Source organism: Adelges cooleyi, unplaced genomic scaffold, assembly GCF_023614345.1.
Source record: "Adelges cooleyi isolate 19-005CV unplaced genomic scaffold, UGA_ACOO_1.1 ACOO_flye_CR_arks_rails_tigmint_CR_PRNA_108, whole genome shotgun sequence".
NCBI classification, from domain to species: Eukaryota; Metazoa; Arthropoda; class Insecta; order Hemiptera; family Adelgidae; genus Adelges; species Adelges cooleyi.
The window spans coordinates 5,732,417-5,754,756 of record NW_026095761.1 but is presented as its reverse complement, the minus strand read 5'-3'; the positions used below and the strand labels follow the sequence as shown (position 1 = coordinate 5,754,756).

The 22,340-nt window shown below is 32.8% G+C and overlaps 2 protein-coding genes across 2 annotated transcripts in view; one reads left to right on the top strand and one right to left on the bottom strand.

Annotated features, from left to right (window-relative positions):
- Positions 1 to 22,340, top strand: part of LOC126845855 (putative transcription factor SOX-15) — a 69,774-nt gene that overhangs the window by 1,815 nt on the left and 45,619 nt on the right. The window contains exon 2 of the mRNA XM_050584848.1: positions 17,370 to 17,980. Coding sequence (XP_050440805.1) covers positions 17,370 to 17,980 — 611 coding nt within the window. The remainder of the gene's footprint in view (positions 1 to 17,369; positions 17,981 to 22,340) is intronic.
- Positions 1 to 22,340, bottom strand: part of LOC126845866 (venom metalloproteinase 3) — a 190,614-nt gene that overhangs the window by 163,807 nt on the left and 4,467 nt on the right. The window lies entirely within an intron of this gene.

The window sequence follows — 22,340 nt, the reverse complement described above, 5'->3', positions numbered from 1 at the left end:
ATTTATTAATGAGAAACGATTGTGACGTATTTTTTTTTCTCCGTTTTTATTGCTGCCGTTAAGATAATTTTATTAAAAATAATTTTTAAAAAAAAACTCAAGAGTCGTCCAACCATCGCATATGGCGCGGCGCAGCTTCCATTGGCACGTGCTGATTTATAATCAAAAACCCGTGAAACCGCGACTTAGGTACGACACATGCATCGCCCGTTTGATCCAACAAACGTATAAATACTGTTGTGTCGTTTCCTCTATAACAGATTATTAGCAAGAAAAGTATCCAATTTTTTTTCACCTCTGCTCTATTACCAGTAAAAACGCACGTGCTAACAATAATGTGTCTCTACCAGCCCAGACCGTGCAGACAGTATTACGGTCACATATTATTATTCTTATAATTTGTAATATATTCGCTAAGTCACCTTCGGTAATAGCCAACCGATGTACTCGTTACGGTCGATTTTCGATGTATACATAATTTGCCATACATCATGTTGGTATTAGGTATATACACTAATTCCGACCCATATATTATTATTTATACCAACTGTACGGCTAAAATTCATCAATCGCCGTTCAGACTCGGTCACTATTATAATATTATTTATAGTCAAACCGCCCAATCTATGCTAACGACAACCCAATGCAAAGCCTATGCGATAGATGCCTGGTGAACCTACATGTACATAAAGGGATAAAGTGTTGGCTTGGAAATAGCTAAAAAAAATCCTAGTGATACCTTGAGCTTAATATTTGTTAAGAGTTCGATTTAAAAATAATTTAAATTGATACTTGTGTTAATATTAGAATTGATCAAGAGGAGGCTTGGGATTCTAAAAACCATAAAACTTAAAATCAATGCTACATTCATTTTTCTTCCAACAAATCTCTTATTAAAAAAATAAAATTAAGTATGTACTAATGTAGCGCCTTACGAAAAAAAATGTGACGAGAACCAAAAAAGTACCAAGTGACCAACATAATATCACCCGTGAGAAAAAACATTGAGAATACAATTTTTATTTTGCTCTCCTGTAAAATTGTTTAAAATCCCTGGTATTCGTTCGATTTTCACCACTTCAATTATAATCTATAATTTATTGTTAACGTTATGAACACAGTACACACGACTCAACGAGTGTTCGTTTCATTAATAGTTTCAAGTTGATTAATTTAATTAAATAATTTATTCCATTTTTTTTTTTTACTCGAGTGCATTTTAATCGGTCATTTCAAAAACCACGTAAGCCGTTAAATTGAAATTTTTCAATAAAAACAAATTTCTCCGGAAATTTTTTCACGCTTTTGTGAATTTATTTTTAGTATCTGTTATTCATAATTCATAGTTGTAAAACATATTTGACTTGTTTTGGTTTTGCGAGGAATAACAACTATAAAAAACATTTTTAAATATAGGTAAAAATATAATAAGTGTAAAAAAAAAGGCAATATAATTAAAAACTAAATTATCATTGCTCAGCTGTTGTTATCTGCCTTAAAACGGTAGAAGAATTACGAGGATAAGGTAAACACATGCAGTAGCTATCTGAATTGTGCACTTCCCGTTTAAACATAACAGCTGTAGCTTGTTGTACTTAACGTCCTGGCCGACTTGGTTTTTAATTTTTTTAACTCATACCTACGCAGTTGCGCATATTTTTTTTCTAACCGGTGGCCTATGCTATAGTAGAAACCGGCCGCGGTTTTTTGGTTTTATCAAGAAAAGTAGAAAATAATTAAAAGAGTGTATAACGATACACGACGGCGCGGCGGAGGCATCGGCCGGGAGTATTGTGTTGACTTTTGACCTTAATCACAAAAAAAAAAACCAGATAACTATCCAGTAATTAGGCCATATAACATGTATACGTCATGTGTTTGTGTGTGTGTAAGATTGATATAGGCCTTTCGTACCCTTTCGTTGGCTTGGTCCCGGCTGTTCCTTATCTTCAAATCGCGATGCGTCATTTAGAAAAATAATAAACCATTAATGTTGCATGCGGGTACAGCACAAACTTACCTGCATGTATTTTGCTTCGATTTGTGATCAGTTTACAGACATAACCGAGCGCACCCGTGGTGGGTTATTATTCGGTAAGGTTAATTTCAAACGCTTAAACATCGCACTCTCAGAACATTAGTGTATTAACTAAAAAAGTATTACACGTGAACTCTTAAGGTAACAATCGCGTTCCTTAACCATTGTGTAGCAGTTATAGTTTTGTTAAAAATGAACAAGTTAAGACATATAAATAAACATATATTTGTAAAATAGTCAAAAAATGTAAGTATACTATATTGTGGAAAATGAAATCGTCAAAGGCGATTATTTCGAAGTATGATATTTTGATTTACTTCATTACCGTTCTCGGACAGTGCGATATATCGTTATTTTCCGACAGGCATATAAGAAAGAATGTGTGTTTGCGGTGGAAATTATAATAATTAAGATGTTCATTTATAATTTATATTTCAAACGGTTTTAAGCGCGTTCCCACGAAATGTATGGCACTCGGGGTTTCTCGTTATATTATGTTTGAAGAGGAAGTACAAATTTTATATGGAACACCGGATGCGACGTGGTCAGGTGAAATTCGAAAATCAACATCGAGGGCGTTAAACCCATATAGATAGAGCGCATGGGCGAATCATTTTTACTGAAATATATTATACACACATTTTCTACTTAGAGACACCCGCATGACCATATAATTTATTTTTAATTTCAAGCTCATGTTCTTTTTTTGTTGTTGAAATATTTAAAGACTGTTCGTATACGTCGTAGTCAATAACTATCCTTGGACGGACAAGCGACTTATAGTTACAGTTTGGAATTTAAGTACAAACAAAAATACTGTTATTCGTAGTTCTATTAATACTGAATATCGAATAAAACATATCAGCATCGTACAATTTTTTTTGGTGAGGAGTACGTGGTCCTCTCTTCTTCCGGTTTATCTATCCATGTCTTGTAGCTTAATCTTGCTCCAGGTCATTCCTGTACCGTTTTATCACAAAGACCGCTTTGGTATTTTTTTCTTGTTCTGCATTTAATCCGAAAATAAAAAACTTTTGCAATTCGTTTTTTTTTGATAAATTTCGCAACTGGTCTGTTGGACAACGCACATGGGTGTGTATTATTATTATTATTATTATTATAATACTCGATATTCAGCGATACGTCATGTCGAAACGTCGCACACAGTTAATCTGTCGGGCGGTTAGGTATTATAGCTATACAAGTATTTTGTATTTATATATATATATATATATATATATACACCTATACGGACTATGGTGTGCGGCTTATACGGTCGGACACCGTTTTTTTACACGTGTAAACTGAACAACACAAACATATTGGAGCGAAAACGTATACATGTAATAATTTTCATTGGTTATTAAGTTATGTAAATGCGGTGCACGATAATTTTACGTTTCGTTCACGGACACGGAGCGCACATTTCCACGCGTTTTACCGGTCGGTTTATGGCGTTTTTCTCGCTCGCCGTCCGTGCTGATATTTAGCCGGATGAAAAAAAAACACACACAAACACACATAGAAGGTATTGTATATACATACATGTAATAACACTACTATAATAGGTGTCTTAAAAACAAACGAAATAAGTACAAAAATGTATTACCGATGTTGATACAAATATTATGATAATATATACCTACTATAGCTAGGCTAGCCGGACACTTATATAAATAACCTATGCAACTGGAGTTGGAAGATATTATTATTCGTTTCACCCTCAAAGCAATATATTATAGAAATAATAAAAGTTACCAAACAATTTTTTTTTTAAAGTTTGGAATATAAAAATCTCCTTAGAAAAGCTTTTTTGAGGGTTGGCGTAGAATATTGATAATATAGTGAAGATAAATATTTATTGAACAATTCGTGTATAATTTTGAAATATGTAACACTTGGGAAATATAATTGAAATATTTAAATTATTACAATTTTGTTTTTCATCAAAATATGATTCAAGTACGTTTTTAAATTATCTGTAAATGTCATCAAAATATTTTAGAAAAATATAACCTTCGCTGTATGGGATTAAAATAATAATTAAGGTATTTAGTGCACGAATAATTTCACTTCAATTGTTTACTTAGTTGTGTTATAGTCTTATCGACATTAATTATATGCATTCTTAATCCAGTTAAATCTGTCTAGTCTATAGTTAAAAAGGTATTAACGAATTCGCCTTGTTTACGATTTAATACAATTTTATCTATTTTCAGTTATCGATTAGTGCTTGTAAACTTTAATTGTGGATGTTCGCAATAAGAGGGTTCTCATTAAAATATTGATTATTGATAAACAAACAAGAAATAGTAGACTAATATGACACTTGTGATCCTTGACACAATCGTAAGGTTTTTCAAGACGGTTTTTTTTTTTAATTATGTAAACTTAAAAACAATTATTACACTCGGTGTTATTCCATAAAACCTCTATCCGTTTTATAACTATTAAATTACAATCATTATTTGTACGCTACATACAATGGTAGATACTAAATCAAAATTTAGGAAATACATAGTTAATATTCAATTTACTGACTGAGAAACTAAATTTTCATTAGATAATGAAAAATCTTTTTATTGCAAAAAATGTATGCTAGATAGATTAACCTTTTAATTTATATAATATTATAAAAAAAAATTAGTACAAAATTAATGGACGAATAACTTTAAATTAATACATTTCATTTTATGTCAAAAAAATGTATAAAGATCAAACTAACGAAAACTAGTTTTCCTATAAATCTATTAATATTATATATTTTTATTATAAATGTTCAAGCGTGAATAATACATATCTAAGTACTAACAATGGGCCATGTCAAGCCAACCGACTGGTTAACAACCAAATTATATATTGAAAACCTTGACTTTATAGAACCTTAGTTGCTTTACTCGTGTAGCCATAATGTATAGGTACGACCCACCAAAATCAGTTTGTTTATTAATATGTTATGTACCGTAATTACAAATAAAAGTACAATTTAAAGGTTACCAACTAACACTTAGATTTGAAGTACATCGTTTGTTAATTTTTTTAGCCAACTTTTGCTGAAGGCTCTTAATTTTGATTTTGTGATATTCTTAGTCACTATAGGGGTATTCTTGAGCTTATTTTTCGGGTTTTTTTTTCGTAATATAAATGCGCATTTTGTCACAATTCATATGCGGTATACATAGCGACAAGGTCTCGGCAACAGCGTAACAGGGATAATCTTACACACAGCGTGTACAACTGATGTGTTTGTGTGTGTATGTGACAGTATCTGTTACGCGCCGTCAAGCGTACTAAGAAATGTGTATAAAAAAATCCACAGGGAAAATGTCGGAAAAAAGTAAAATATAAATGTAATCTCTTCTAAATTAACGTTAATTACCATTCTAGACGTATATAGTCTATATATATATATATATATAGACGTATATATATATATATATTAGAAGAAAGTGGAAAAAAACGGTTTGTTAAAATAGCTACAGACATTGTTTTTGTATCGTTCTGCCTAATCATCTGAATCTGTCTTAATTTTTTTTTTCATCGTTCCCCGGTGATTAATATGTTTTCCATTGCATTCTGCTCGTCGCGTCGTTGAATTTTATCAACACAAATTATCGACATTTTTATTATTAAAAATAATAGGTATCGTTAATTATTATTATTATTTTAATCTAATTACGAAATACAATAACATTGAAAAGAAAACTTCGCATATAATATGTTTTTATAGTATGATATATTTTGTATCGGTTATTTGGAGGCGTACCTGTGTTATGTTCGATTTTATTGATTTTATCTAAGCACTAATGTATGGCATTATTCTAATTAACGAAAAACGAATCATTTATTAAGAACAAACTGTTGAATTACCTAAATGTAAACACGAAATTAACTAACAAACTTATCTTTAAAATTAACCAATCAATTAATACGTTGTTTACTTGATATATTTTCCAAGATATAATTTACACTATAATACCTACACTGTACATCAACTATAATTGGTTATTATTTTTAAAACACATATTATGTACAAAGACAAAATTTAAAGAAACAATTTAAATTATTTTACACTAAATAAGTGTAATAGGACTTCATTTATTTTATCGGCTATCACATAGTTTAATAGATAGGATGGACCCCTTCCCATATAGTGCGGTTGGGAAATGCGCGCAGATAAAAATAATACTGCAATCCACCTTTCCTCCTGTTCTAAACTTGAAACTTCAATAACTTCAAAAATAGTTATCCGAAACTGGTTATCGACCAGTCAACATTTTTAGTACATTATTCTTAATTTAAAAAGTTAATGAAATACATGCGTTACCATTGAATATTCAAAAGTTGCTGTCAAAAAAACTAAGTTGGGAGGGGCGTAAAAACAAAAAAAATTGGGAAAAATTAAAATCAGATTGTATTAAAACAAAATGAAAAAAAAAATGTTATTTCTTATTAAACTCTATGAGATATTGAGTGGCCCATGATAAAATAATCAACCTGTTTTTGTAAGGTGTTATACATTTATTATATACCGAATATTACAGTGTTTGTTTATTTATTTTTAAAAAAACTTTTACAATTATTACTTCAAACATAAATCATTAAAGATAAGGTGACTTGCGCTGCACTTGTTTGAGGATACCATTACATTATACGTTGTAGTAGCATTTTTATATAATTAGGCCATGTCTGACCTATGTCGGACCGGTCGTCCAATCTATAATGAGCAATTGAATAATTCATATTAAATTGTACTTTTTAAAAAATTGTTATGTTTCATTATTGTGTTACGTCTAACGTTTCACTGTTGTTTAATCGAGTTCCATGTATTATAATTTTGAAAAATTCCAATGCAATGGTGGCATATGTGGACTATATTTATTACATAGGTATATTATTATGTGTTTTTAGAATTTTTCATTTGATGTTTTCGGCTAAAATGTTTATAGTGTTTTACATATGACTTTTCCTGCTAAATAAAGCTGTTATTGAATAATTGCAACAATGCGACATCCGATACGATTAATAATAATAATATTTATAAAAAGCTGTGACAATATTACTGTTTTAACGCACAAGTGCCTTAACGTCCGTATCGTCGTATAACCCAAATATTTTATGTTTTCGCAGTTTTTGTTGTCGGTTTTCCCATTTATACAAGTCGTGTTTAAATAGGTACGCCCATAACGAAATCAAACTTGATGTTTTGTCTTCTGCCGCTTCCCTGAAACACTTGGTTATTTCTCTTGTGAATGTATAGTAAGCAGACGCTGATGAAGAATATGTACGTATCGTGTATGCAGGGGGTGGCTATAGTAGTTTTAACGTGACGCAAACTGTAGGACTAAAGTCAGTCTGCCTAATTAGAAGAAAAAAAAATAACGTTCAATATAACGTAGTGACAAGATAATAGATATCAATGGTATAAGATTTTGAAAAAATAAACAACAATATTTTAAGATAAAGGGTAAAAACTTTTTTTTATGATATTCAGGTTAACAATGTGGACTTTTTTTTCTTTTGTGTGGTCGTACTAGTTTTAGTCCTACAATTTACTTTACTATCGCATACAAACTAGTATATGTTATTTATATTATTACTCTATGCATGTATGTATGAATGTGTTTTTTTTTTAAGTAGAGTAAGGCAAAATCAACAATTAGCAGATCCTCGGTCCTGAGCTGGTTTGGAAGTACCAACTTTTTAAGTGTTCGCTATCAATTGTGTGTGATATTGTAAATGAAAATAAATAAAACAAAATAAACAGCGTAGGCCACGGGGACAGTAATAATATCGTCTAGGACAAGGACTTGCGCCCATGTCAATGTGTGTGTGTGTGTGTGAATAGTATAATATATGTTATATAATTTATATACATCTATGATATTATATTGTTTACCACACGCCCGCCAGTGACCATATATACAACATAAGATAATGCGTTTTTTCTGTATGTGTACCTATACGACGACCGTTGACTGTCACCAGCAGAAGCAACAGGTATAATATATATACATAAAATATAATACATATAGATAATAAATATATATAAGGTACACAGGTTGCGGCGGCGGACGTGTCCTCTTGGTGGTCATCGCACCAACACACACACTGTGCAACCATGCAGAACCATTACGCACACACCGTAAAAATGATCCCTCGACCTCTCTACTCAATCGTTACCTACTCGTTTCATATAGGAACAGCACACGCTATTATAGTAGTATTATAAAGGGTTATATACCTATACTCGAATAAATACAGGGTTTACTCTATTCGGGCACCCACGTGCAACGGGTTGGACAATTTTTCGGACGGCGTTCTTACATCGGTCACACACACACTCACACACCTAGACGATGAGATGAGATACTTATTCGCCGGACGGTTCCTCTACAAGTTCAAAAATATAAATTTTTCTAAATCCGCGCCCGAGTCACTCGCTCTGAGTACAAATTTGTATTTAACAGCTAATCACATTTTGCTACAACTTGCCCGTATTTAGTGGGGTTGTCCGTTTCGTACACGGACTGTTAAAAACCGAAATAGACCGTAAAAAAATACATACATATATATATATGACGATGAGACGCAAATCCAATAGCCCGTGCTGTGTTTGTACGTGCGTACAACAGACAATTATATATTATATTATATACTTGTATAATAGTGTGGTGGCTAATTAGCCATGACGCCGAAAAAAACCTTTGGAGTAACATATTATTATAAAATGTGTCGAAATCCTTCTAAGCTAAGACATATAGGTAGATGCCTACTTCGAAACCGTCTACGCAAAAATATAATAATATAGTTTTTGCTATTTATATTACATATTATGTATAATATTGTAATACTTGTATTTTTACACTGTGTACAAACGTGATATGTGCAATGTGGCAAAACCGTCAAGTATAATAGGTATACACATTACCAAGTTAATAAATAATAACGCATCCGTTAACCTTCAAATTTTATTCGTTGGTTTTTGATTGTACATTTGAATGATGCATTTATTACTGGGATTATCTTTAAAATTACTAAAACCGACAAACAAAAAAACCGTATTATGTGAAGTACCTAACGATACATAGTTTCGCAGTTCATTAACCACTTCCTCCTAGTTTCCACAAAATTCGTTGATGAATACCAAATAGGTGTCAATGTCCTTAATACGAATATTGTTTTCTTTAAATCCTTTCGACTACTACTTGACTGCAATAACCCGAGACGAGTTTAAACTATAGAAGTTGTGAAACAATGTGAGTGCCTTCAATAATAAGTACGGCATTCCGCACTTCATAATCGTTTGCTCGCGTATCAGCAAAATGTTATGTAACTAAGAGGTTAATTTGTATAATTAAAAATTATCATACAAACAACGGATTTTTAAAAATCAGTTTGCAATCAAACGGTTTGAACTGTTACATAACTTCCTGCTTTTTAAAACTATCAGTTAACGTTTAAAACTTTGTCAATTTCTAATTATTTGGTTTCCAATTACCTACATTGAAATTTGTCACTTGGTACCTGTATCGTGTTATGTGCTGATTCCTTTGTTTAAATTTTAAAAACCTTACCAAGGCAATCATCACGAGTTAGCTTTCTTATCACTCACCAATCGTGTGTTTAATTTGGTAAATCGTTTAGCTACTGCAAAATGAAAAATGTGTTCACAATTTTATTATAGATTGGCGGGATTTGTATAGGTATTAGGATTTTTCGAATCATTGCGTAATAAGTAAACAAAAACAATATAATATGTATATTTTTCATATTTATAGGATGTTCACGCCTATTGGGCGTGACCCGTCGACGATATAGAAACATCTTAAGTCATATTTATCCATCTATTGCACATACACGCATAATATTATAGTAATTTTATTATTAGAATTACATACATTTTTAACGTTTTATTATTATTGTACCTACGCTGCCACGGTTTAGGGTCAACAGTAGCAAAAAAAAAAACATATATACATGGATAATATAGAAGGGATAGAGCTGTGTGTGTGTGTGTGTGTAAAAAAAGGCAACAGGCCGTAAAAACAATGTGACTGGTATTCTTACGATTATAATATGTACATCATAATATAATAATAGGTTAAATATTATCATTAGTGTTGTATTATTATGTTCTTGGGTTGTTTTTAATTATTATCGTGTCTATATTTTTGCGCATCACCTAACCGTACTGTACCTATATACACCGTACTCCAGTGTACACAATCAAGTATACCCAGATAATATAATAATGTTTTATATATAACAATATGTACACCGCCCGACCGCCTAGGTGTATATAATCGGCGTAACGCGCGCGTGTAAAAGATAACAATGGGTGCGCGATAGTCCAACCGGATAAACGCGTATATTATTATAACGCGAGCCGTCTAATAAATAATAATAATAATACTGAATAGCAATAACAATAATATTTTGTATTTGCTCTGGCGCGTGTACGTCCATGGGTCAGTCACTGTACGCTCGTCAAAACCCTATCAAATCGTGATTGAATACATCATAATGTCATTTTCAAAATTAATATTAAAATACGGTACACAAACGTTTATAATAATACTAAGTACGGGGTTATGTTTGACTGAAATATTTATAATATCACGAGAGTCAGTCAGGGCCGTCTTAGGCTATGCAGAGGCTCTTGGGCACACAGAGTTTGGGGGCCCTTTAAGAAAACAAAAACGTCAAGATGTAAATTGTATGTTTAGTTGGACCAATTTTGTTATTTAGTTATTCCAACTAGAAATGTATTGTGTCCCGTTGATTTGTAATATTTACCTATGACTGACTGTACTTTTTTACACGCTTGAATGTTCTTCCTGGCGACAAAAACAGTTGTATTATTTACCCATTAAAACCTATGTAACGCTGTAAGTATTATCATATTAAAGTTATTAATTAATTATTAATATGCAAACACTCCGATGCAATTGAAGCAGACGGTGTGGAATTTGTATGCTTGTAATACAGACGACAGTTTAATATTATTATAATATATTGCCATAATATCTTTGTTCATTAATCTAAATTGTATTATCTAAGATATTAGGTATACGCTTTTATACAAAGTGCTTTAGTTTTTACTATATATTATAAATATACGTTTCCTTCTAGGGTATGTACATATACAAAAAACAACACACACTTAGAATAATATTAATTAAAATAAAACCGTAGATATATCACAACAAACTCTTAAGTGGATGATAACACGGACACCTCTTCAAAAAGCGAATGGTTGTGTGGTAGGTCAATGCCATTTAAGTATGTATAATACATATTGCGGCTCTAATGTTAAAAATATTTTAAAAAGTTATTTGGAACATTTGTTAGAGTTGATACAATCCATTTTTGTAATATTTTACTTAGTGGATAATTAACTGTTTTCTGTTTTAGTGTGTTAAATTTGATATAAAATCATAAAAAAAAACTATTTCGTAAAATAATATCATATCGAAAAGAGGACAGCGCTTGTTGTAAGTTGGAACAATTAAATTATAGTCTATAGTGATGTTTTTTTCTAATATAGTTTTAGGTTAGGACCTAGAATTTAAAACCTAATTAGAACCGTTGACAGTATTTTCTGGTAGGTACGTTATGTTCAATTAAAAAAAAACAATTTGTCGGGGGTTGTATAAAAAAATCGTACGTTTAAAATGTCCGTTAAAATGACAAATAACCGGCCACACAAAAAAATTCCATGGATTCATTATAGTAAATATATAATATACAAATCAACATTTCCAGAGTATATTAGAGAGATTATTTTAACATCCTACACCAGTTTTCTCTTAAAATTATTAATATTTTGTTATTTTTCTTGTCATTTTGAAAACATGTTGTTTATGCTAGGTATATTACAGCATTAAACAACATTCAAATTTTGTTTTTTTTTGTTTTTCTAGAGCTATATCAGCTTTTAAAAGTTTAAATTTTAATAGTAACATCTTATTAAAATTAAGAATGAGTCGCTGAAAATGTTTACTGGTCGATGATCAGTTATGAATAAATAGTTTTTAACTATAATAACTTTAAAACTTATTACCCAAAATTGGTTATCGACCAGTGAAAATATTCTTAATTAAAAAAAAGGTAATCAAACGTATATACCATTTAAAAAACATACGGTTCATACGGTTTTAACATATAAGGAATGAGGCTGTATTTTTTAAATATATATTAAATTTGTTCCAACTAATAACTATAAAAGTATATTAAAAAAAGTATAATATCTTCTAAGTTATTAACTGGGTCATATAGTTAACCGCATACCGGGTGATTATGATACCATTTAGTTTCAAAAGTCGACAAAGCTCCATAGCCAATAATATAAATGATACAAATTTGAGTATTGTACTATAAAATAAATGCAAATGTTACACTATATACACTAAGGTGTTAAAAGATTCACCCAGTATTACCCTGAAAATTGTTGATCCCCTCTCCAGAACATAAAGTCTGAAATAAACACTGATCGTTGTCTTTGCAGACCGATTGTAAGAAGGAATTTGAACAAATTGGACGTGTGTTTTGTTTCTTTTGTCACCTGTACTGTTCTGATCCGAATAAAAAACGATAATCGAATAATAAAAATATTGCCTGCAGTCATTGTGTCTATCGCACGCGACAATTATTATTATAATAAAAAAAAAAAATACATATTCACGCACGTTTTACCGACATTCCAACTCGGTATACTCGAAACGCTTATTTTGTAAAAAAAAAAAAATTACAAAAAATATAAAACTATTACAGTAACGTTCGCCTTCGGTCATCCTTTTCGTATAGACGACACCTGTGTATACCTGTACACGAATCGGCGGGTGTAATATTTCAACGGATTCCAAGAGATTGAAACGGAAGGAGGAACGGTTATTATTATTGTAATAATAATGCAGTTAAACGAGACAGGTGTCGTGCCTGCGTCCTATTCAGTGAAACCGTTTGCCGAATGACATGCACGTTATGCAATGCGTACCTCTATACATATAAAGGTATAACGCGCAAGGTACGATTACCCATATGTACCTATTTAATATCTCTCTATCTATATATATATATATATGTACATATACCGTGTGCAGATAAGGTCGTATATAATATATAATATATAAGCGTGTTTGTAATGTGCCCGGTAAGCGAAACGAGTTTATCGCTAAAATAATAATAATTATATTATTATACCTAAGTCGATAAGTCTTTGGTTATTTTTCGTCGTCGTTGTTTCACGAGGATTGAATGTCAAACGTGACCCGTCGTCGGAAGCGTCGACGGACGATAAGAAGAAAAAACGGCTCGGACAAGAAAAAAAGCATTTGCAATGTTTTTTTAAATTCTGATTTTTCTTAAAAAATTTGTTTTTTTTACCACCGGTTATAATACATACAACGCTATACGCTCTTGACCCGCGATAACAATGACAGCACCGGCCGTATAATATGTCAGCGGGCTTTGCGCTCGTTGGCAATATGATATCTTCGATATTGTAAGTAGGTATATAACGTGACAAACCAAAAATGGCAAATAATCGAATAATAAAACACATTTTTTTTGTTGTTTTCGGACTGTTTTTTCGCCCGTCTACAAAATTATTATTGTCGATTTTTCGTTTGTTTTTCATTTAAATGGGCCGTACCGTCGCGGTCTCTCATTGGCCTCCGTCGGGTCGATATCGTGGTCGCACTTCTACTCTATTGGCCGCACGCGCAAAACGTAAACAATAATAAAAAACAAAATCTACGCGTAAACACAAAATCGGGCGGCGATTAATAATATAAAAAAAAAAAATGTTACCGCGTTTCGAAAACGCTGAAGAACACATTTGTTATTATTAGTAATATTATTTACATACTATAGGTGTACGAGTATGTGCCTACTTAGCCGTGACTGGCTTGGGATTCTAAAACCTTAAATTCTAAATGTAGGCATTTTGAAAAGCAATCTCCGTCAATGAGTGACTGTGTGTGGTGTTACAATATTATAAAATATATACCTACTCGAAAGAAGAGCCGTCATCTGTAATATAGTTTCATATAAGATTAAAAAAAAATCTCCATAAATTTTGTTTAAACGAATTGTAGTTTTCATTTTTTATAGGTAAACACAATAATTGTCTACAACGAACGGTTAAAACAAATATTTTTCACAATCTATGAGTGAAGGGGGGGGGGCATTAGTCTGCGTGCCGGGTATGCAAGAGTCAGGATATGCATTTAAACTGCATATTATTACTCTGTCACCCACCAAAATCAAAGTATATATAAAAGTAGCCCGGTTTAATAATAAGAGCTCGTTTTGACTTTTGAAAAATAAACTATAAAAGAGATGATTTTTAATTATCTATTGATTAAAGTAAATACTGAAGTTATGTCAAAGTTCTAAAAATATTGTAATGTTCAAAAATATTTCCCAACTATAATGAATTGTATAAAAAATTTAGTCTTCTCGCCTTTTTAAATTCCAAATCGATAAAGTACGACTAATATAATTTTTTTACTATTGTTGACTATTGTTTTGCAAGCTGTTATGTGTTAGTTCAGCGCACTATTTTCATTAACATTTAATAGTTCTCTGGGCGTCGAATTGTCTGGTCAACCGCGCCACATACAACAGCATTATTATGTTATGCACTTGATAGAGAGCATGTATACCCGAGCCTGTATCTTCTTCTTCATCTTCTTGTGGGTTACAGCCTTCAAGACCATCCCTGCAAACAAATTTTCCGCCATCTTTCCCTATCCTCTGCAACTTCTCTCCACTGTATATTTGGTTCTACTGCCTTAACATCCTTTTTGTTACGATCCTCCCATCGTAAGCGCGGTCTACCTAACGGTCTTTTCCCAATCGGATTTTCTTTAATAACCGCCTTAATAAAAGAACCCTCTTTCCTCCAAGCATGCCCAGCCCACATTAATCTTCTCCTTGTAATTTCTGCTATTATATCTGGTTTTTGAAACAAGTTCTTCAGTTCATCATTGTGGCGTATCCTCCATTCCCCTGTGTCAGAATCGATACATGGTCCATAAATTCTTCTTAGAATTTTCCGTTCAAACACCGCAAGTATTGTTTCCTCTACCTTTCTCAGAGTCCATGTCTCAGAGCCATATAATACTATTGGTATTATCAGGGTTATGTACAATTGTATTTTTGATTTTGTCGATAAGATTTTTGAGCCAAACATACTTCCTAAGCCAAAATAACACCTATTTCCCATTTGAATCCTAGTGTCCACCTTCATCTTAAGGTCACTACCCACACTATCTTGTGTTATTATGGATCCTAGGTATTTAAAATGTGGTACTCTCTTAAACTTATGGTGTTCTACTTCTATAACCTCTCCTTGTCGGTATTCTCTACTTCTTCGTCCAATTATGACATACTCCGTTTTTTTGTCATTGATCTTTAGACCACACTTGTCTGCTACATTTATTAGTTTTCTACAATGCTACCCGAGCCTGTATAATGTATATTATATATTAAGTTATAATATTTAACATATTATTACATAAAGTCCACAAAAAAAATATCACCTAAGATCTTCTTTTTTATTTACAACGTTCAAATAGTTTTTAATTAAAAATAATAAAGTGTAGATTTATAAATAATTGAGTTTGCTTTGTTGAAAAGATGTCTTTAAATCAAAAGTTAAATCTAAGTAAAAAATATTTAATAGGTAGTAAAAAAATGATTGTGCATAAAAATAACAACTCAAAAATGAAATAAGCCTAAATCAACTTTTTCTACATGTTATTGACCATAATACGCTTTATATTTTAGATGAATAAAATAAATATTATTAACGCAAAATGGTAGTATTTTCATCAGAAAGTGCAGGTAATTTTTATATTTTTTTTAAGTAATTTAATTGTACTTTTTCGAAGAAAAAATGTAAAATAATACAAATTTACATTACCTATACAGTATGTAAATAAAAATCACGTAGGTACTTAATATCTAATTAAATTCGATTTTCACACAAACGTTTGCAATTAACGAGTACTTTTTATATTTGATATATTTGTCAGGGTTATAATTGTTAATTACTGACCTTAGCCGTGTATCAGCAGAATTTGAAATAAAATTAAAATCTTGTTTGCTTCACTCACTCCAATTATAATTGTTATTATTACTAATTAATGTCGGTAGGCGTATAACGAATACACGTACCTACTCTATTATAGATCATTAATTTATTGTTAATATGTTTATTTAACAACTATATTACACATTTGCAGCATAGTCGGATAACCGTGCGTTTACATGTACCGGTTCAACGATTACCGAGAGTAATATAATTTATTATTACAATTTTATCAGTTTGGTATACGCGAACGCCAGTAGGCCGTAAGACCAAGATGATAAAAAAAAAAAAAAAAGGAAAGGAAAAACAATTTGTAATTAAAATTAATCTAACATAACGTTACCTGTTTGTCTGTTATCCGCACCAACATAACAAATGCAGGTAATACAAGTAGCTTTATAATAGTATTGTCTGTCTTGTATGCGGTCAACTCTTTAATTATGTATATAGGTTTGTATACGCACTGTACCAATTTTTTAATAATATAAACCGATATAATGGTAACGGCAGTTACACTAGCTCGGGGACAATATTTATATAGCGAATGAGTACTGCGCAAACGCTTTGTGTGCTACCTTCGGGTGTATATTTATGCAACGTTAATGAGACGCCAATAATAATAATAACAATAACGCCGCGGCCTGTGTGTGGCACAGAGAAGAAAAATTAATTTGACATGGTTTTTTTAACAATAGCATTATTTTGTAGTTGATAAGAAAGTGCGAATTTATCAGTGCAATGTCGTCGATCCCCGTCGGCGCATTATCATATTTTGTTATTACTATTTATGCTCTTAGTTTTTTTTTCCATATCTAGAACATAATTTCATTGTTAACCGTCCGCAACCCTTGTTAAATAACCTTGTCCGATGTTTAGTTTACAACAGTTTAGTATACAGATTGCCTGTACATAATATTAAATAAAACAATATTAAAGTATTATTGTATGTAATAATTATATTATATAAGTAGATTTGAATAAGGATAAACGACATAGGAATAAAATAGCGCGTTTAAAACTAAGAGTTTCAAGACACGCTTATGTATATGGTTTTCGAAGGTTTGCATATATATATATACGCAATAATATTATCTGATCGCTGCAGGAGCATTATTCTAAATCGGGGTCTGAGTGTGAACCTTTACGTTATGTTCTAGTTAATCCAGTTATAGGATTGATTATATATATGCAACGTTTTTTTACAACCCGTTTGCTTCTACATGTTCACAGGTTGACCGAGGATTTTAAATTAACGAATCACAGTAGCAGCGGCGGCGGTCTGGACTCGCCACACCATCAGGCCCTGTACAGCAGCCTGAGCAATTCGCCGTCATCCGGTTCACCGTGCACCGTGTACGCTTACCAACCTTACCGGAACTACGGTGCCAGCCAGTTCCACCAAACGGCCGCCGGCGACATACAACAGCAGCAACAGCAGATACCCGTCACTCAGATGGTCGTGCCCCCCGTGTCTTCTTCGCTGTCGCAGCTCGTCTCGGGCGCTTCTCAAAAGTCTGCCGAAGACCAGGCGACTTGTTGGCTACAGCACAACGGCGGCAGCCCTTTCGAACATCCCTCTAATCTACAACCGTCGCCCCATCAACACCACCATCAGCAGCAGCAGCAGCTGTCCTCTTACCAACAACAACATCTTCACCAGCAACAGCAGCGTCACGATTTGCCCAGTTCGAAAATGACCCAGCAACAGCAGCAGAAAGCCGTCAAGGAGCAGCGGATCCGGAGGCCGATGAACGCGTTTATGGTGTGGGCCAAGGTGGAGCGGAAAAAGTTGGCCGACGAAAACCCCGACTTGCACAACGCCGACCTGAGTAAAATGCTCGGTGAGTTATCACACACACAATATATTTTATTTTTAACTACCTATATGATTATTATTGTAGCTGTTTATCTATTCACGGCTGGCATAATCTGCGCCGTTTTGATCGTTCATACAACACTCGGTCAAAAGTCCGCTTCTACGCGTCTGCTCTCTACATGTAAATCTATAAATACATATAAACCTCGTTTCCGGAGTTATATAAAACGACGTATTAGCGATGAGTCAACGTGTATATTTGATTTATACGACGTACAATCGTAAAAACACAAAAAAAAAACAAAAAGTTCATACACGCGCTATAGTTCTCGGTAATCCGCTCGAATAACGTTTAAAAGCACGTCTACGAGAGAACATAATAATAATGATAATACATACAAATACGGTTCGTGTAATGTTTAGGTAACGTCTGCGCGTTGCCCAAGAATCAAAGGAAGTATATGATGTCAAAGGAATGCCAATAAATTATAACAAATTCAGTATAATAATTATTATTTTGAAATCATGTTTTTATTTAGTTACAATACTGTGCCTCACTTGGTATGACTTGACATTATTTGTTTTTTTTTTAAAGTGCTCCTTTGCCACACTATATAGCTAATGATGAAATCGTATAGCAGATTCGTTAAACCATCCGTCAACGGCCGCGGAAAGTCATAGAGAAAGTCTTACATAGATAATGAAGACATGAGAGAGTGTTTTTGTTGAGTACATTTTGCGGACGGCTGTTATACACACTTTTGGTGGCTATAGTTCAAATCTCAGTTCAAATTTATAATCTTAAATCCGTATTTAAATGTACTGCCAGTGAATAATATGCGAGATACATTAATTAGAAATGCAAAAGAAGCGTTGGTTTCGCTTTGGGCCTATCAATGTTCAGCTGGCCGTTTCAGTCGTACCAATTGAATTATATCTAAAGTAAAAAGTACATGTTTTAGTGTTGTGCAACGGTTTCTGCGTTTGTGTATTGTGGTTTTTACCTTTTAAAACCCATTAACTATTTGTAACATATATAAATATATAAATAGGCACAAAAACAAACTACACGGTATTCGACACCTCAACATGGTTATTATTTGTCTAAATTCGAGCTAGATCGTTATCCTATACATATGTAGGTACAAGTACCTACACCTATATATCTACTATAAAAACAAAAAGGGTATGGGAACAAGAGGGGAACGGTTAATTCACCTGCTAGTATGCACGTATAATTATTATTATATAGGTAAATAATCGTCCTAGCCCCACGATGACTCTGCTGGTCACAACCTAAAGTATCAGCTGTCCCGTCAAGAGTCAACCCGATCACTATCAGTTATGGCGAGCACCTGTGGCCTGTGGGCTATTTTTTTTTTGCCGGTCGAAAAAGTCTCCATCGTGGTCCTCGCCTCGGCCTGAGGTCGCAAACACAATAAATGTTGTGTCCGAGTGCAGTGGCGTTTAGTTGCGCAAAAATACATCCAATAAGGATCGAAAATAAAAGTTATTATTGTTGTCTTTGTCCTCAATTTGTATATAAAGGTTTATCGTACTTTTTTATTTGCGCAGGCCTATAGATTTCTCTGCGGAATAACGCGAGCATTCTATACGATATATTATATATTTTTATATTATTATATCTATAGGTATCGCCAAAACCCGACATATCCTTATAAGGGCCAAATGCATTAACCCATAACGACGGCGGCAATACCAAACGAATGAAACAAAACGCCCCTGTTTGTATTTAAATTAAGTGTGTGTGTGTGTTCATACATATGAACCGATAAATTGTACGGTGACAATTTATTAAACGCCGATAGTAAATTTGCCGTGTCGCCGTTGCCGACGGCGGTAAAAAACCGATCGGACATCTTTGAAAATTCAATACATCATCATCGCTGTTAATTCATAAACCTATTAAATTTAACACAGATCGGATATCGTCAAGTGCTCCGTATAATAATCATAACAACTTTGAGCTTAAGTCATACATATTATGCTGCACCTGGAATGTAATGGACCCATATATGCACTTTTGTAAACGTGGCGGGCCTTAATTAGAGAGGGGCGAAAGAAGACAACGTAGAATTCTAATCTACTGCACGCTTATAAAAATTTAATTTCCGAGGAGTTTCTATAGGTGATATCACTAGAATTATTATCCTTACGTCATACAAATGAAACACGGTGATAATAGTTAACGCTTATGTCGTCGAGGCGGGAGTTGATAAACCTGAGAAAATAATTATTTGATGTAGTTTCCGACACGAAAAAAGTGTGTTTTTTTATTAAATAGGTACTCAAGTACACCACCTTGTATTACCTACAATAATATATAAGTAATATTATTATTTTTCTATTTAGTTTTTTGAGAATGTTACCATGACAGTATTTTCACTCGTCATAATATTTTGATATTGTAATAATATTATATTATACTCTCTACAAAAAAACATAATAATATGTGCAGTAACATACAGTAGGGCGCCTATTATAATAATCCGACGATTTATCATTTGGTGCATGCGCCTAATGCATACCTGCCTATGTAATAATTCAAAGTCGACTGTGATTGTCGACCGAAAAATTAATTTAAATCCGGCGTAGGTGTTCCCTTGTTGACAGTCTCGGACGGGCTCGTTATCCGAACATTCAAGACACCACGTCGCTCCATATAGGTCTGTGTGTAATAATAATATAATATTGTTATTATCATTAGAAAAAAAAACAGTCTGTCGACCGCACAGTAATCCATTTTTGATTTTGAGACCTAACGGATTTAGTTAAGCTTGACATTTTACAATTATTATAGTTAAAACAGCTACTGCGATGCGTTCGCATAATTTTACGTGGCCTATAAAAAAAATATTATTCTCGGTATCAGTAAAAATACTATCTAATTAGATAAACGCGGAATAAATAATAATATAATCATAATAAAATAATTCTACGTTATCACGGTATATTGTACGCTGTCTGTTATCGTCCATGCAAGTTTATTGTTATCAACTGAAGCGGTTTGTTGTATGTAGGTATAAAGTGGCTACGACAAAGTCACCGTCAACAGTGCCACAAGTAGAATAGATTCCACACGTTATTCGCATTTGTATCTTAAACCCATTATACCTAATAATATATGTTTTACACGTCTTCTTCTAGAACACGATAACAGTATAATAACAGTTGAAACTGTGATAGGACAAGTCCATCGTGCCCGCCTAAGCGCGATAAAGAATAGATAAAAACAGAAGGGTCACTTTTAATGTAAGCAAAAAATCGTGTGATAAGTATCTTCCCGGGTTCATTTTTATCAGTGTCCGGGGCCTGGCTGTGGCTTGAAAGCATAATAAACTTCGCTTAAATAAAAACAAGTACCTAATGATAATTTCCGTCTTTGTATGTTTTATTAGCAGAGTTTGAGGCAATTCAGAATTTCAGGATTTTGAAAATCTAACTAGCTCATAAAACATACAGCTTACATGATACAAATCAATAAAATACGACGTATATTGTACATTATTAGCAATAATAATATTAGTAATTGAAAAACAATAATTCGCGCACATTGCACAGTAATAATATTGTTTTCCACCTTTATTTTTTTTAGTTTTCATTAAATTAAAGGGATACGCAACGCAGATTTAAGATATCATTTTATTATGTAATTTATTATTTGTTTAGGTAAAAAACTAGAATTATTTTGTTACGAAACACCGAATAAGTTAAGAACACTATATTTTGTATAAGCCAACCACCATAAAATTATGCATTACTCAACGAATAACTAACACGTTTAGATGTTTTTACGGTATACGAATTCTAGAGGTTTAGTTTCGATGCGTAGCTGAGAAGGTAATGTATTTAAAATTATGTTTTTATTTGTGTTAATTTGTTTATTAATCGTTAAAACTATATTATGAATAGAACAGTCCAGTAGACTTCCAAATACAAAAATTTTGATGAAATACATACATATTGTGTTGTAAATCCAATAACGTTCTTGTTCACCTACATAATACCTATATAAACCCACCCACTCAAAGATTGATGCCAAATGTAAAAATTCTGGAGGAACCGTATACGCGGAAGACTTTTTTTTAAAAGACCCGCAGCCGCCTTTAACAGCTATCGTTTATATTATTGTTATTATTATACCGGTGTGCGGTGGTGTTGCGTTATAGTATAGTTTTTGCGTACCTACCTATATGTAGGTATATAAATATTATATGAGCCGTACGGTTGTGTGCGCTGTAAAGAGGCGTTGTCCGGCCAGGCGAAGTACACACCGGCGAGTAGACCGACACAAGAGTGCATAGGTCACCTCGACTCGTTATGTTTTATGGCTCTGGTTACATTTTGTGTTTTTTTTTTCTTAT